The sequence below is a fragment of the Heterocephalus glaber genome, unplaced genomic scaffold (assembly GCF_053883595.1).
Source record: "Heterocephalus glaber isolate CG9 unplaced genomic scaffold, H.glaber_assembly_v1.0 deba00000546, whole genome shotgun sequence".
Classification (NCBI taxonomy): Eukaryota; Metazoa; Chordata; class Mammalia; order Rodentia; family Bathyergidae; genus Heterocephalus; species Heterocephalus glaber.
The window spans coordinates 29,941,230-29,958,624 of NW_028258147.1; the positions used below are offsets into that span (position 1 = coordinate 29,941,230).

At 39.0% G+C, this 17,395-nt stretch overlaps 1 protein-coding gene across 5 annotated transcripts in view; it reads left to right on the forward strand.

Moving 5' to 3' along the window:
* Window positions 1-17,395, forward strand: part of Slc25a13 (solute carrier family 25 member 13) — a 423,604-nt gene that overhangs the window by 268,455 nt on the left and 137,754 nt on the right. For 4 of the 5 annotated variants that reach the window (XM_087204454.1, XM_087204455.1, XM_004862720.4 and 1 more), the window contains exon 2: window positions 8,904-8,957. In XM_087204454.1, the coding sequence (XP_087060580.1) occupies window positions 8,904-8,957 (54 nt within the window). Of the gene's footprint in view, window positions 1-8,269; window positions 8,291-8,903; window positions 8,958-17,395 lie in introns of those variants that run through there. The other variant, XM_087204457.1, reaches the window with a different exon arrangement.

Consider the following 17,395-nt stretch of genomic DNA (forward strand, 5'->3'; position numbering starts at 1 on the left):
CATGTGCCACTATATCCAGTTACTTGTGTGTTTTTCTAGTATGGTACTTTTTAGAATCTTGGTCTCTCTCTCTGATGGAAAGTCGAAAACCAGTTTAATTTTTGCTTTTCAATCCTGGGAGTTTCTGAACCTTCTTCACTAGTGCCACATCCTTAGCCGGTATGACCCATTGCCATTGAAACTGAATCTGCTGGTTTAGAGTCTGCAGAGGAAATCTGATTAGCTCAGAGGCTCAGAGAGCCTCTCTGCAGGCTTCAGATGTCCACTGCTTTCCCTGACTGGAAGGATGCTGGTGGTCACTGCACTGCTAACTCTGTCCTGGGTTATACATATCATTCAATCCTTACTTTGTCATTTTTTAGCATAAGAGAAAATAAGAGGTCATGTTTGTTACTGGTTGGTAGTAGAGTCCTTATACATCTCCAGGCCTTTTTTATGTTTGAGACAGAATCTAAGGTGCTAAGTTGCCCAGGCAGCTTGAACTTGTGATCCTTGTGCCTCAGCCTCCTAGAGTGCTGGGCTTATTATAGGCATGCGCCCCCATACTTGGCAATAAGCAGGATTTCTTAAAAGCACAATCACAATGTTATTATCAGATCTAAAAAAAATACAATTCTTTAATAACTTCAGGTATGTATCCTATATACGTTTTGTCCATTTCCCTTTATCGTGTTATAGTTTTTAGTTTTTCAGTTGTTTTGTAACTCAGGGCCAAGTACATCATGAGTGGTTGATGTGTCTTGGTTTTCTTTTGATCTCTGGGTTTTCTTGCACTCTCAGTCTCATGCTCCTTCTCTTCCTCTGAAGGCGGTGCAACATCATGTTTAAATTCATGGCTCTGTGTTTGTATTATGGCTCTGCCACTTACTTGCTCTGTGAATTACTTGACCTGTTTGTACCTGAGTTTCCTCTTATCAAAGGGGACCTACTTTTGGGGGGTGTTGGAAAGTTCAAAGTACTAATGTGTGCAGAGTTCAGAATGGAGCCTGAGGCAGCGTAAGCTTTTAGAAGTGGACTTGGAGACAGAGGGCTTGCTTAGAGTCCTTTCAGAAATTCCTGGCTGTGAAGAGGGATGGAGAAAGGCTCAGGCAAGTGAAGGGTCCAGTCACTGGAGTACAGCTCCTGGCTGTGCACAAGGCTCATTTTCTTCTGTTTGCTTCCTTTTGGGCTCTTGATTGTGCTTTGGTTAGATGAGATTGTTGCAGAGCAGAATTTGAAACGGGTAAGGTATTATTTAGCGGAAGCCACTTCTTCATTGTCCTTTCATTTCTGGTGTTCTCTTCCTCTGTATTTCTTAAGTTTGCTATTCTCTCAGAAGTCACTTTAACTTTTTATGGTATTAACTGGGCTCTAGCAACCAGTGATCTCCTAAGTAGAGCCTTTCAGCACTTACAAATATGTCATATACTTTTTATATTCTTTTGTTCCCTACTAGGAACACACATCCCAGTCTTCAGAGTAGTACAATCAGTTTTTATTCATTTAAGGAGCAGTATTAATTTGACACTTGCTAATATGTAACAAATTATATTGGGAACAGTAAATAACAGTTGCAACTGGTTCCTAATTACACTGTAACCTTAATACTTTTTTAAAGAATTGAGACTTAAGTTCTGCATGTAATACTGGAAAGTAATATTCTGCATTAAGCACATCTGCCTTCTGAACTATGGGCATTTATGAATAATAATGCTAAATCATCAAGACTATCGATTAGTTTCTGTTACAGTATTTGGCCAGTGTCATGATTCATCTGAATAGCTTTAAACTATCTTTCCCAAACTGGGCACATCCTCTAGGCATTACAGTTAATATCAAAATGGCCTGGGCTCCAGTCATTTCAGGGTGTGTGATTTGAGTACTCATTTAAAACTCTGTGAAACACCTCAGCTTTCTCATGTGAAAATGGGATTTTAATGACTCCTTACCTTAAATGATATTTAAATGAGATCACACATAAAGCTTTTCATCAGGCCTGGCATAGAGTAAAAGTGAGTTGGGTTTATTGTTGCTCTAATAAAATAAAGGATCCAGTTGTAAGACTTCACACCTATGATACATAACTTGAGCAGAATTCTAATCTTAGTTCCGCCACCATTTGTACCTTGTGGTAGCAAGTAGCAGCACACTCTTTGTACCAACTACTCATTGTAAATCTTCCATTCCCTTGTGGGGCAGGGCCACTGATTATTCAGCATTGTCTCCCTAGGGCCTGGCACTGGGCCTAGTACATTGCAGCCAGTGAGCAAGAAGAGCCTCACCATCTAAGGCAGTGGTTGTCAATTAGGGCGGGGGTGGGAGTGGGGTAGAATTATTCCCTAATGGATATTTGGCAATGTCTGGTGACCTTTTTTTGTTGTCACAGCATGGTGGGGGGTAGGTTGCTACTGATGTCTACTGGGTAGAAGCTAAAGATGCTGCTGAACATTTACAGTGCACCTGACATTTTAACAAAGAATGATCACTGGACCCTGCAGCAAATGCTGAGAAACCCTAGTCCAGGGCAACCTTACCACCTGGGCTGTGACCCTGTGGGAAAGGTATGGATCTGTGACAGATCAGCCTGTGTGTGGCCTGCAGTTTTCTTAGCTGTGGAGGAAAAGAATCCCACTGCTTTAGGGTAGATTGAAAAGAAAGGGAGCTTGTGCATGTGTGTGCCTAGTGACCCCCCTCTCAGGTTCACTTCGATGATTCCAGTCATTATCATTCCTTGACCAGCTTCTGTGTTACAGGAGGTCCACAGTAGAAGGCTCACCTGTCCCAACAGAGGAGTGAAAGGCCAATTCTTGTCCTTCCTTGCAGTCAGGGCACAAGCAAGTGACCTAGGCTCAGCCAATCACATGCTTACATGTGAGATACCGGTTGGGAAGAGGGCAAGATGAAGAAACAGGCTGTACATGAAGCTTTCATTTCATTTTACTTGAGAGACAGCCAAGGTAACCTGCTTTTGGTATGAGAGCTGACATGGATTTCTTGTCAAGCCGTTCTGGGGTAGTTTTGGGTACCGCTGGTAGAGCTGTGGCATCAGGCTGATTCTCCAGCTTTCCTAACAATATTATCCTGTAGCATCTTAACAAACTATTTTTTTTCTTAGCCTGTCATCTTCTCTTGTCTGTTTCTAAGTTCAGTGTATGTTGGACCTTTTTTCTTTCCATTCATATTAGGGATTAGAAATGTCACATAATCTTGTTCCCAGCTTTCATTTTTTCTTTAAAAGCATCTGATCATTATCAACGTTATCAATTTAGGATTTGTAGGATGCTTTTCCTTCATCCTAATTGGTTGTTGGGTAACCTTATGAACTAGATAAAATAGAGTTTATTACCATTTTGTCCATTTTTGTGGATGAAGAAACTGAAGGATGTTAACTATCTTCCCCAAGGTTACCATGTTAGCAGCACAGGTGGGCCCGTCTTTCCCCTAAAGCTGCTGCTGCTTACTGATGTCAGTGTGAGTAAGTATCTTCTGTCTCAATAAAGAGTAATATAAACAGAAAAATGTCTATTTTAGAAAAGATTCATACTGTCTCTTGTCAGTTTTATACTCTTGGGAACATCTGCTGGGTTGTTAGCGTTAGCTTAATGACAATGATAGTAGAATCTAAAACCAATGTGTTTAAAGCCTATTTGGCATAACAGAGCTATAGTGAAGATGCTGCCATGCATTTCTTAACTGTTATACTCTGCTTCTTAATATCAGACCTTTAATGGTGATGGTTTTATAGTTGCTTAGTGTTTGTCTACAGCAGAGCGTACCTAAAGCCAACATCCATCACAGCCTGCTGAGTTGTTCTAATAAACTTCCCCAGTACCCCTGAAATGACCTGCTTATATCATTACCCAGTGGGTTAGCATTTGTGGCATCTGATGCTTTATAAGTCAACTATTAAGTGATAGGAACTTTTGAAGGTTGATTACACAGAAATATTGTGGTTTAAAGAATGCATAATTTTTATCTTTCATTTATTAGAACTTAAGGAAACTAGCCTAAGGGATGAGTGACTTAGTTGTTTCAATAAAAACATTATTTTCTTAAACTTGATGAGACGACTCTTTCTTCCTTTTCTTAAGTTAATGGTAACTGTGGTTTTAGAGAATTTAAGGTTTTCTTTTGCAATTACTGATTGTATCAGTCAAGGTTCACTTGCAGAGTACAGAATCCACTCTGGCTGGTTTAAACCAAGAGAGATTTATTTCAGGGTATTAAATGACTTACAGAATTTGTTGTGAAGGTGAGGAAACACACTTGAGGTTGAGCTCTCAGGAATGACTTCCAGAGTCTCACAGTAGAGCAGGCCACCAAGGGAGTAGTGGCCTCCTGTGCAGCCAAGGTACTTCCTGCTAAGCAAGGCATGCCTTAAGACAGTCCTGCCACTCTTACAGGAGGACAGAAAGGAGCTGCAGGAAAACCAGACACTCACATTGATGATGCCTTCTGGCAAAAGTGTAGCCCAGAGCTTTCACATTTTTGTCTTATAAATCTTACCGCATTTCATTTGACTGATGGCACCTGGACTTCATAGCTGCAAGGGAGTCTGGAAAGTACAGTTTTAACTGTTTAGTCTCTATGGTGCAGGAGACTAGAGAAGGACAGTGGCCTCAGCTGCTAAACTGTTAGTTTACACAAAAGGGTTACCTCTGTTTGGGATTCAGGTTCACCTACATTTGGTTCCTCAGGCACAAAAGACTATGTAGGCATAATTCTTTTCTCTATTCCACCCTTTGTTTTCCTTGTCAGTGCATGTTTGCTTACACGAATACATACTGTAGGCTGCTGGTTCTCATTTCATATGTAAAATAATCATATAAGGCTGTGATTTTCTTGACTTACGGACATTTCAAGTTTGGGAAGGGGATTGGAGAAATATTCTTTAGGGAGAGCAGTACTGTCTAGTTCACTATGTAGCAGTGGAGACTATGACCTTGGATTCTAAACTACTGCTTCTCTGCTCCTCTACACATTGTAATCTTGTAGGGAGCTTTGAGAACACCTATTTGAGAGATTCTGATTGGAATTCCATTGATCTTTTACACATCTTGGGGTTTGAGAAAACCTAAAAGCCCCTTAGGTGAATTGAATATGCAGCTGAGGCTAAGAGCTGAAGTCCTAATCAACACCACATCATCTAAAGCTGTGGTTCTTAAACTTTGTGTCAGGACCACCTACAGGGCTTGTTAAATATAGACTGCTAGGCTCCACCACTATCACCCTAGAGTTCCCACGTGATACTGGTACTGGCAGTTCAGGCACCACACTTCGAGAACCACAGATCTGAAGGGAGTTACTGATTTTCATTGTATATATCTGATGTTTTTACTTATCTGAAAGACTTTTTGTTTGTTTATTTGTTTGTGGTGCTGGGGATTGAACCCAGCATCTTGTGCCTCTACCATGGAAGATTCAAGATTTAAGGAATGCCTACATACTATCTTGTTGCTTGTCTGATCTGGGATCATCTGATGAATAAGAAACCCTCTGGAAGATGAGGGTCTCACATCTGTAGAGCTTGCTAGTGTGAGAGGAGTGCCTCACTTTTCTTTGCATTTGATTCTGCAAATGAGTAACCCTTATGTTATATAGGCTTTCTTATGTTGCTCCCCACTGCCCTCTGTTAGACCTGACAACCATTTTGAGTGGATGATTCTGTACCACCATGATTTGCTACAATAGTGATCTTGTAACTATGGCTTTACTCCAGGATAAGAAAGCCAGTTTACATTTCTCTAATGAACAGCGGTGTTGAACATTTTTTCAGGTATTATCGGATATCGGCACTTTTTCCTCTGAGAAGTATCTATTCATTTTGGTTGCCTAATTGTATATTTATCATCAAGAAATCAAATAATAACAAGTGCTGGGAGGCTGCGGCATGAAGGAACCCTTCCACATTGTTGGTAGGAATATAAACTAGTACAATGGCTATTGAAATCAGAATGGAGATTACTCAAAAAACTAAAAATAAAAGTTCCATTCGACCCATTTATTCTTCTTCTAGGTATCTTCCTGAATGAGTTAGTCATTGTATTACAGTGATACATACACACCCATGTTTATAGCAGCACAATTTATAATAGTTAAATCTTGGAAGCAGCCTATATGCCAGTTAACAAATGAATGGATAAAAAAATGTGGTTAGGGTTAGGGTTAGGGTTAGGGTTAGGGTTAGGGTTAGGGTTTTTGGTACTGGGAATTGAACTCCAGCCCTTGCCCTTGTGAGGCAGAAGGTGGAACCACTGAGCTAAATCCCCAGCCCAGTAAGGTTCTCTTGTTGCTTTGCTACTTTATGCATGCTATGTTGCTTTTCCTCTGTGATGCCTTCAGTGGGGCTAGGAGAGCAGAAGGGATGATGTTAGAATGTCTTCAGTGTTTCTTTGGCAAGTGTTTTTTGAGTACCATGAATTCTCTTCCCTTCTTTCCTCCCAATTTTTCCCTTCCAAGTTATGAATCAGGTTACTTATCATTTAGAAATTTTTACCCAGTGAGAACAATAGAATAGAATATAGAACCTTTGGATAAATAATATAAGTAATGGTAGATACTATTTATTGAGTGCTTTAATTGTGTAACTTTCTTAGTACTAGCGCTTTATGAATTACCTCATATCTTCCTTTCAGCTATCCAGAATCTTCTGTTTTATAGAGGAGGAAAATGAGACTGGAGAAGTCAGAGCACCAAGGTCACACTGTCAGAGTTACAGGAGGTCAGGCCTGCACCCTATGCAAGAATGGTCTGATGAAAGCCATGTCCTTAATTATGGCAGTCAGTGCACACTACCAACTGGTAGTAGTAGGAGAAATTGAGAGAGTCTTGATTTCTGTGCATGTTCTTTGTGATGTTCCTAGGTTAAGTTAGCTGCCTATAATGTGGTGCAATAGGAGGTAAGAGATTTGGGACCTGAAGACTTGGAAGATAAAGGGAAATAAATGACCTCTTCTGAGCTTTGGCTTCCCCTTCTGTAAAATGAGAGCAGTAACATCTATTCTGCTTCACTCAATTTGTTGTGAGGACCCAAAGAAATAATAGTCATGCTTTGAAAACTGTAAAGTAGTCTGCATTCTAGGTGATGTTATTTGTGAATGTTGATCACTCACAATAGGGATTGTTTTCATTTGTGTTCTGTGCCCTAAACCCTGGGTAAGTTTACAAAGTGAACACTTTGATTTTTCTCTCACGGAGGTGTACTTCTGGTGTGGAGCACTGAATGAACATTTTGGGATCAGTAAGCACAGGGTGGAAATTTAGGACAGGAGAAATGCACTCTGAGATAGCATTGCCCAGGAAAGCCTTTACAAAGTACATGGCGTAGTGAATGAAGGAGGTTTATAAGGATGTGATATTCAGATAGAACAAGAGTAGTTCATTTGTGGAAAAATTCCTTTGCCTTTAAAAGGGAGAAAAAACTAAGAACTTTGGATACCATGTGCTTTAAAAAAATGTTACTTATGGACTGTCACAAGGTGAGGGATCCTTCCCATGAAGGAGGGAGTTTCTGTACCCTGGACATGGAGATTTGAGGTGCTTTAATGACATCTTTATCAGTATTGTTCATCCCACCCCACCTTTGTCAGAGTAGGGACTTCATCAGAGGGAAAACTCTTCAAAAACTTTCAGGTCATCAGTATTATTAGTCTTGGCCAAGTTGTTTAGCAGTCTGTTTTTCCCTCCCTTATTAAATAGCAAGAGATACTGATTAATTCAGAATTTTAAGAAAAAGTGCAAATTCTTATAGCATGGGTGCTTGCAGGTACTCAGCTGAAAAGAAAAGTTGTCAGTTATGCTTTGGGAACCAAAGTGACCATCCAATTGGTTTCAGCAATATTGCCTCTCCCATTCCAGTGATTAGTTAATAAAATTATTCCTGACAGTGGTGGCCAAGGAGCTCAGGCAGTTCCATATTTAGAGACAGAAAGCCCACTGTCAAAAGATCTCAGCAGAATCTTTGCAAACACACAGAAGAGTTTTAGAACAATTTGCATAAATCTCTCTCTGGATAGAAACATGGCTCCAGTGCTGGAGTGGTTCCAGGAACCCCTCCTCGGCTGTGTCATGGGGTAACGCTGTGCTTGGTAAGAATTCGGTCTCATGATGGTTTTTGCCAGCAGGATTGGGTGGTGGGATGCTGAATAAGCCCACTGTTTGGTTCCAATAAGGGCTCTTTTGTGTTGGTCTGGGGCAGTCATGTTCAAGGTTTGTCTTGCTTTTTCTCCAGTGATGTTCTTGGACTTTGGGGCCTGGAGAATTAAGCACAACACATATTCTGAGCTAACCTGTCAAATATTACTCATGAAAGGTAACCACAGCCCCTTGTGTGTCTAGAATGTGGAGAATAACAATCATACCTTTGGAGAGTTTTGATTTATTAAATTAAAACTTGGGAAGAGGAGGAGTTTCTTGGCATTCCCGGGTAGCCAGATATACATGCCAGTCTTTGTGGAACTGTGAGAAGTAATTCCCTTAGGTTATTTAATGTGATTTGCCTAGTTCACTGACTTCTTTAAGAAATATGTTCCCTTGCATAATTAGCAAACAGGTTGTACTTTAATATTTGATATTCCCCTGTGGAAAGACAGGACTTAACCTAGAGTGTAGTTTAAATGCCAGATATTTACAGATCTGTTCCAATTTTTGTTTTTTCTTCTTTCTAAAAAACGATAATGCATTAAACTCTAGATATTAAGAGCTTTAACTGCTGGTTTCTTGTGCAGAATATTATCATTCTAGAAGCCACATATGGAGTGTAATTTAAAATCTGGGGACTAATTTATGCACTGGGGTATTTTGGAACTTTTAAGTACAAAAATGAAATCCACTAATTTCTAACCTGAAGTTTATTTTCCTTCAGTCTGCTACCTTGATTTCTCAGCTTTGTTTAATAACACAAACATTTTTATGTTTATTTATAGGTGGCTTTAACGAAGAGAGCGGATCCAGCTGAGCTTAGAACAATATTTTTGAAGGTCAGTATAAAGGGATTTATTTTGTTTCTTATTTGGTTTGTGTTCTATAACTTTGAAAGGTTATTTTCAAACAGCTTTTTGCTTCATTGTTACATTTTTTAAAATCCCCAGTGTCTTTACGTAGGACTTATGAAAGAGGTCCTTTACAATTCTGTTTTTTTAAATGTATAGGACATATATAGGCATTTATTTGAGATGGCAACATGGTTTATATTTAAATTTCTTTTTAACTGAAAAGGAGTCACTGGGGGATTTAGTCTTGCAACTCATTTACCTCTTCAGGATTGATCTCTGAAGGACTTTTCCTAAGTTTAGAGATGTTTATAAAATCTTGTAACCCTCCGTTCTCCAGGAGGGATTATCCATGTTGTTCCTTGTTAGAAGCTGCCCATGGTAGTTGAAGTCATCATCATAACCATTGTCATTTTATTATACCTGTGGTGCCCTATGGGAGACCTCAGTATAAATAACCACAGACACCAGAGCACAACAGATACCATACAAACTGATTTTCTTGACTTCTCAGACATCTACCTATTTTATATTGTTGGGGAATGAATGATTAAAACAGAAAAAGTTTCCCTCCAGTTTTAAACACTGAAGAAATGACTTTTATGTCATTTAGCTGAAATTGAAGTATTCAAGAAATGGCCACTTTCGTAAAAGTAATACAAAAAAAAAGCGCCTTTTAAAAACATTATGAAAAGAAAACTGGAGAAGAGGAAAAGAAAATGGAGAGAGGAATCAATTGAGTATATCTCCAGCCCTTTTTATTTTATTTCGAGACAGCCTCTGGCTAAATTGCCCAGGCTGGCTTTGAACTTTTGATCCTCCTGCTTCAGTCTCCCAAGATATGTGCCACCATGCCTTGTAGAAGTTATTAATTCTGTGAGCCTCACTTTAGTCAACAAAATGTGTTAAGATTTTAAAGGATTGAAGTCTGAGGGTATAGCTCAGGTCAGTGAAAAAGTTCTTGCCTAGCATATGCAAAACTGGATTTGATATTGAGCACACTTCTAAAAAAAGGAAAAAGAAAAGAGATATCAAGGAATTTGAAAACTGATACGGTTATGATATCATGGAATTATAACTTAATTGATTTTAATTTGGATAATTGTATTGGTCAGCTTTCCCATTGTTGGGACAAAGTACCCAATATGCACAACTTATTTGGCTCAGGGTTTTAGAGGTTTCAGACCATGGTCATCTGGATTCAAAGCAGAAACGTTATGGGTGGAAGGCATTGTGGAGCAAAGCTGCTCACCTCAAGGCTGTGGAAAGGCAGTGGGCTGGAAAGAAAGCAACCAGACACAATCCGTGGCATCAAGCCCAATGACCCACCTGTATACACCAGGAAGTGTGACTTACCTGGTCTCTTTCAGTCCAGTCAAGTTGACAATCATGATTAATTGTCACAATAATGGTATTCTGATTATGAGAATATACAGTTTATCTTTTAGAGATACAGAAGCGTTTATGGATGAGATAGTCATGTCTAAGATGTGCTTTTAATTAATTCAGTTTTAGTGCATTGGGGAAAATGAGTGAATAGTTTGATGATAATTTTTCAAATTGGAAGTAGAATATTTGGTTTATATACTATTCTCAACTTGGATATGTTTGAACATTTTCATAATACAAAAGTTACAAAAACTTGTAAAAATTCAATGAAATTACTAATGTGAACATGCATAGTACCTGATATGCATTAGATGTTGATGAAGAAAATGTGTGATATTTAATAATAGGAAGGATGATTCTAAAAGAATATGATGCAACATAGGGACAGTTTTCAGAGCGAGGAAGAAAAGGGATTTGCAGGGAGGTTTGGATTATATATAAAAGCAGGGTTCTTTATAAATTTGCTTTTAGCCCAGAAGAGACAATACAGTATGGAGATTCTAAGTCAGAAAAGAATTCTGGATGATGAAAGTTCAGAAAAAAGAAAAGCAATTGTTTCTTCCTTAAACTAATGTCTATTCCTGTGCATGTTGGGCCCATCTCCATTGGGATGAGGTAGCTGAAGGACCCATAAAGTTTTAGTACGTATATGTATTAAGGTCTGTTGACTTTTTCAAACTCATGTAATTCTGAAAGGCACTTGCTGAAGATCAGCCGAGTAGGCTGCCAAGGATCCTAGAGAAGTGGGTAGACGTTCACTAACTTGAGCTATTAAAGTTATTATCATTCCTTGAAGTCAGGACACATTATTTCAGTTAGTAAGAGATATAAGCATCTTTCTGGCAGAAAATGAGAACAACTTAGAGGGTGTCCAAATTTTTGCAGCTTTAATGCTCACTGGTCTCTTGGCATGATCCCTTGGAAAGACTACAGTTAAAGGCAGTGCTCACCTTTGAGGCCACAAGGCAGCTGGGAAAGCCAGCTTAAAATCTTAGTTTGAAATAACATGTCTTTGCCAGCTACTACATCCACTCAGTGTCAGGAAGTTCGATGCTGAGGAAAGTCTGATTGGCCAAGATAAACCAGAGAGGGCAGGAATTCATGTAGCCTTCTGGTCTGAAGGCTGAGGGTAGAATCTTTGGGACTAGCTAGGGAACTTTTGAGTGAGAGTTATGTATGATTTGTAGTCTGTGGAGATGAAGGGGAGGGGAATATCTGAAGAAAACAGCATCAGCAGTTTGTGGAAGGGATTGTGGATTTGGCAGAGGTTCTGGTGACCTCACCAGGACTGGGTGGTGTGGAACCAACGCAAATCCACCTTAGATCACCATGCTGAGATCTCATTTACTATCTACTGTAGACAGTATTTAGGGGAAGGGAAGAAAGGAGAACCTGGCTCAAATGGGGATGCCATGCTGGACTTTGTAGTTAAATGTGGACCAGCAAGAAGCATTCTGCAAACCTGTGTTCTCTGCTGATTTTTCAGGTGTGAATTTTTCCTGACTTGATTTTCTTCTTAATAAAAATTATATGTGAAATAAGCCAAGTGTCTCTGCTAAAACAAATAGAGGATTCTTCTGTAGCTTAGGAAGGATGGAAAGGAGTTTCACTGTATCCTTTGCACCACATGTGTGGATACTAGAGGAGTTGGCAGCTCTGGAGACCAGAGAGAGCCTGTGGAAATGAGCTAGATGCAGAAAGAGGGCTCTTAGAGGACTGGGTTTTTACTGTTCAGGGTTTCCATTGTGTGTTTTGGGGAAGAATTAAAAATCAGTTTTATTTTATTTTGAGGTTGGCTACTAGATGTTAGGTACAGTGTTAGGGATTGGGCATGTAAAGATGCATAAATTATGTCCTTAAACATATCACTCTGTGTGTAAGAAAATAAAAAGCCATCATATGACTGATAAGAATTATATAGCATTAATTAGCGGGAAGATGATGTGGACCAATTACATCTTCCTGCTGAGGGTCATTACAGTAAGACTTTTGACCTGTACATGAAGACAAATAGGTATTTATCAGATAGACAAGGTAAAAGAGGGCTTGGGGGCAAAGGAAAACTATTCCAGGTGAAGAAAATAATGTGCAAAGCAAAGAGCCACAGATGTGCCACATGTATGGAGGGAATAGTTAATAACTTGTGTGTCCGGGTACTAGACTGGTAGGGAAGACAGGACTTGATGTAAATGTGCTTAAGGCATTTAAGCTTTTTATGCAGAGTTTTCTTTTGTGAAGTAATGTGTAACATTTTATCTGGATATGGAGTAGAAGTCTAGGTAGGTAGTTCATGTCTAACTTCAACATTGACAACCTCTTTCTTTCTTCCTCTCTCTCTCTCTCTCTGGCTTTTTCTGTTGCTTCATGTTAATTTAAACAGATGAATATTGAGTGTTTACACTCAGCTTATAGATTCAGCCAGACACCATGAAATTCTGCTACAAATAGGATTTCCCAAAAAAGTATAAACAATGCTCTTGTCTCATAGGAGTTCAAATTTTGTACAGAACAGAATTATAAGCACCCAGCATGTAAAAAAGAATCCTAAGTTGGCATACTCAAAGGGTCCATCTGTGTGGTTCCAGCAAATACCACAGGATCCAGAAGAAGGACTGGTCACCCTGTGGGTGGGGGTCACGGAAGGCTGGTGGGGAGAATGTGAGGAGCCTCCCGAGAGTGGAGAGATGAAGGCTGTGTGGAGGGCAGGCCTGGAGACAGGTTTGTCAGGAAGCACCATCTCTAGGTTAAAAGATTCTTGTTCATTCTTAAAATATTTATTCAAATGCAGCTCTGTGCCAGGGATTCTGCTAAGTATTATTGGGTACGGGCTACGAAACTGGAAAGGTAATTGGGAGTTTGGTGTGCTACTAAACAATAGGTAACCACTGAGTTTTTCTCAGTAATTCAGTGAGGGGAAGATGGGCTTGAGATGGGACTGCAGCAAGGCCATGAGGTAGGGGCCTTCCTCCTGATCCAGTGGAGGCTCTCAGAACTTGAGTAAGGTGTGGCAGCAGGAGGTGGGAAGTGGGCGCGTGAGAAACACTTGGAAGGAATGTTTGATGAACATCACTGACCTTTTAGATGTAGGTCTCTCTCTTGCCCCATCACCCTTCTTCTCTGCCTTTCCCCTCTTTTCCTCTCTCCTCCTTCCCCACACCCTTTGTCTCCTTATGTGTGTCTTCATAAGGAGTCAGGAGAAAAATAATGTATTATATGTAATTTTCCCCTTACCTAATATATTCTGAGTACCTTTTCCTATAATTGGATGAGTTTCCTGTGTATGGCTGTTTTACATAATTTAACCATTCTCTATGATTGGATGTTTAGTTGTCCCCTCTGCTTTGCTGTCATAACAACAGTGTAATGAATACCTCTGTATCTACATTTTTATGTGTAACTTACATTATGTTCATAGTAGAAATTCCCAGAAGTTTCATCGTTGGGTTAAAGAGTAGATTGACAATAGAAGAAAGCTTTTAATTGTTCTTGGTAGACTTCCTTTCATGAGATTGTGTCAATATATATTTTGGTTAGGAAGGTGGAAATGTACGTTTAATTTGCATTTTAACAAATAGCAATATTTTAAACTAGCCATTTATGATATTTAATTATATTTTGACTTTTTATTGTGACAATTTTCAACATATAGAAAATAGAATAGTATAGTAACTCCTACCTAACCAGCATATAATTTAAATTAATATTTGTCTCTTAGTTTATATATGTATACAACATTTTACCAGATTATCTCATTGTGTTAGGTATCATCATAATTCACCTTAAATATTTCAGCATGCAGCTTCAAATAATAAGCAGTTTCTCACATGGTCTTAATACCATTGTGCATTTAATAGAATGAACAGTAACTCACTAATAACATAAAAACAATCCATACTCATTCTTAGTTATATTTTCTTCCATCCTCACAACTGGTCAGATGGAGTGAGCTAGTGTGCAGAGAAATTCTCAGGGCTTGCAAAGAGGCCAGGATTTGCCTTTGAGCCCTGGGGTGTGAATGACTGGCAGAAATGGGCAGCTGGATTAGTAGGTTCTGACCTGGGGTCACAGTTCTCGGAAGCTTGTCCTCCACATACATAGAGCGAAGTGACAGGTTCCATTTCTTTTTTTTTTCCCCATTAAGATTATTGGTACATTTTAGGTATAAAATACAGTTACATTCATCATTGGGATCTGACAGGTTCCATTTCTGAGTTCCTGTTCTGCTATCTTCACTGTGTGTGGTGGTGTTTCAGGGTGGTGACAGTATTACCCAAGGATACACAAGGAATCTGAATAGCTGTTCCATTTTGTAAGTATATGTTTAATCATTAAAACTCAAAAAAAAAAAAAAGAGAAAGAGAGTTCAGGTCACTTCCGGTCAGCTAGTCCCAAAGAAGGATTAAGTGACATTCTAAAGATGTAGTATCTGTAAGAAATAGCCCACCCACCCCACCCTGTGTTCACTGCTGCAAGGAAGCAGAGCTGCCTTATTGGTACCCTGGTCCATGTTCTTTTTATCAATCTAAGAGACAGCCTTTGACATATTAAATCACAAAAAAGACTGTTCCACCCTGGGTAGTGAGCTGGTCTTGCAAATTGAAGAAAACGTTTTTGTGTTCAAATTACAGTATTTTTATATTTAAGAGATGACTATTTAAAAAATCACCTTTAAACAAAAGGCCAGTAAATGTTGTCGGTGTTCTCTTTTTAACATAAACCACTAAATTACTAAAAAGTAGAGATGAGGTGTACAAGTCACCACGTCCAGTTGCACCGATGTTTCCAGAGGAGGTATACCACAGAACCAGCACCCTGAATACCTCTGATAGCCCTCTAATCAACACACATCCTCCCAAAAAACCCAGTTGTCTAATTTCTCTCACTAGGCTTCAGTTTTTCCATGTTTTAAAATGTAATCATAAAGTGTATATTCTGTTGGCTTTCTTCCCCTCCCCTCTCCTTTCTGAATGTAAGTTGAACCCAGGACCTTGTACATGCTAGGTGAGCACTCTACCACTGAGTCACACTCCGGCACTATCTGGTTTCTTTTATTCTTTTATGAGGTGTGATCGAAAAATACAGTGAATGTTTAAATTAAAAATAAAACTATGGGCCGGGTATTTAGCTCAGTGGTTCCGGCACCTGCCTCGCAAGCGCAAGGTCCCGAGTTGGATCCCCGATACCAAAAATAAAATAAATAAATAAAATAAATAAAACTATGACAGTAAAACACACATTGCCATCAATCCTCTTCAAAATAGCCCCCACTCAAGCTTGGAATATACTTATCCCACTGTTCTTGCCACTTTCTGAAGCAGTTCAGAAAGTCCACTTAGTGAAATGTCTTTAGTTGTGCTATTGTGGCTGCCTCAATGTCCTGAATTGATTCAAAATGTTCATACAGTATTTCATTTGACTTTGGGGAAGAGCCAAAGGTCACATGGCTCCAGATCCAGTGAGTCAGGTAGGTGAGGACGCACTGTAATATTTTCACCAGCTTGCCTTTCTGTTGGATGGGCATTTGGCGGCAGCATTCACCATATTTTTGATCACATCCTGTAAGGGCATTTATGAAAGAGAACTTCAGAACTACTTCAGAAAATGGCAAGGATGATGAGATATGTTTGAAGTCAGGGGTAGTATTTTGAAGGGAATTACTGGCAGTGAACATTCACAGGATATTTCAGTCATACCTGGTATATATAAGATTCATGTCTGTTGTGTGTAGTTGGAGTTAGTTTATTCTCATTGGTATTTTTGCTTCATATGTGACTATGTGGCAATCCAATTATATATCCTGCTACTGCTTAACATTTGACTTATTTTTAGTATTATTGCTATTACAAATACTGTTGCAGTAGACACTTTACCATATTTTTGGTGTTATAGACACACAAATTTCTGTTGGAGATTTACTTACAATTGAACTTGCCAAGTCTGTGGTTATGCATATTCTCTTCAGTTATAGTAGATACTGTGGCTATTTTCCAAAATGGTTTAGCAGCTTATTCTTAGAACACCAATGCTTGAGAGTATTTGCTCTGCATTTTGCCAACATTTGTTATTCTTCATTCTTTCATGGATGAGTAGTGATATTTTGTTGTAATTTTATTCATTTTCAGTGAAGTTTTCTTATAGAGGTCAACAACTTGACAATGATTCTAAAGGTCATTTGGGGGTAATCAGAGTGACCAACAGGCATAGAAAACTTACAAGAATATATTACTATAGCATTTTTTAACCTTTTCACTCATTTGAAAAATACTTATTGAACATATTTCACTATTTGTCATACACTAGCCTGGGAATTTGAGGACAGAGCAGTGAAAGAGACAGGAAAAAGTCCTGTCCTGACTGAGCTGTTTCTCTAGTTGTAGCAAGTTAGACACGTGTCATCTTGCAGACATAGACAGGTCAATTGAAAGGGTAATCTTGCAGCATTTCCCAGTGACCAGAACTATCAGTCCATCCTGGTGTTCTCCCATGGAGTTGAAACAACTAAAGAATTCATGTTGGCTGTAGAAAACTATGGCTGGCTCATTAGCGCTGATCCTGGGATGGAGCCTTATTGAAAAGGCTTTCCCTGGTGCACATGCGATAATTTAGTATGTGTAAAACATACATCCTAAAGTGTAGGGAAGGAAAAATGATTTGGTTTGTGGTCCTCAAACAACCAGTGGATTAAGTGGGAAAAACTCAAGTTGGAGAATCCTTACCTCAGGCCACACACAAAAATCAAGAACTGATGTATTAAATAAAACTTAACAGTAAAGGATAAACTGCTTTAAACAGTTAAGAGAAACTGTGTATCATTTTTTGTAGTATTGGGATAGGGGAAGACTAGTTTTTAAGCTAAGAAAAGTAATGGAAGAAAGTGCAAGGGTAAAACATCTACAGGTTTAATTATATAAAAATATCAAACTGGAAAAATATTTGCAACAAATATGATAGACAAAAGGGGGAAAGGACATGTTCACACACTGTTGGTAGGAGTGTAAATTGACACAGTCTTTCTGTAGAATAGTGTGATGATAAGT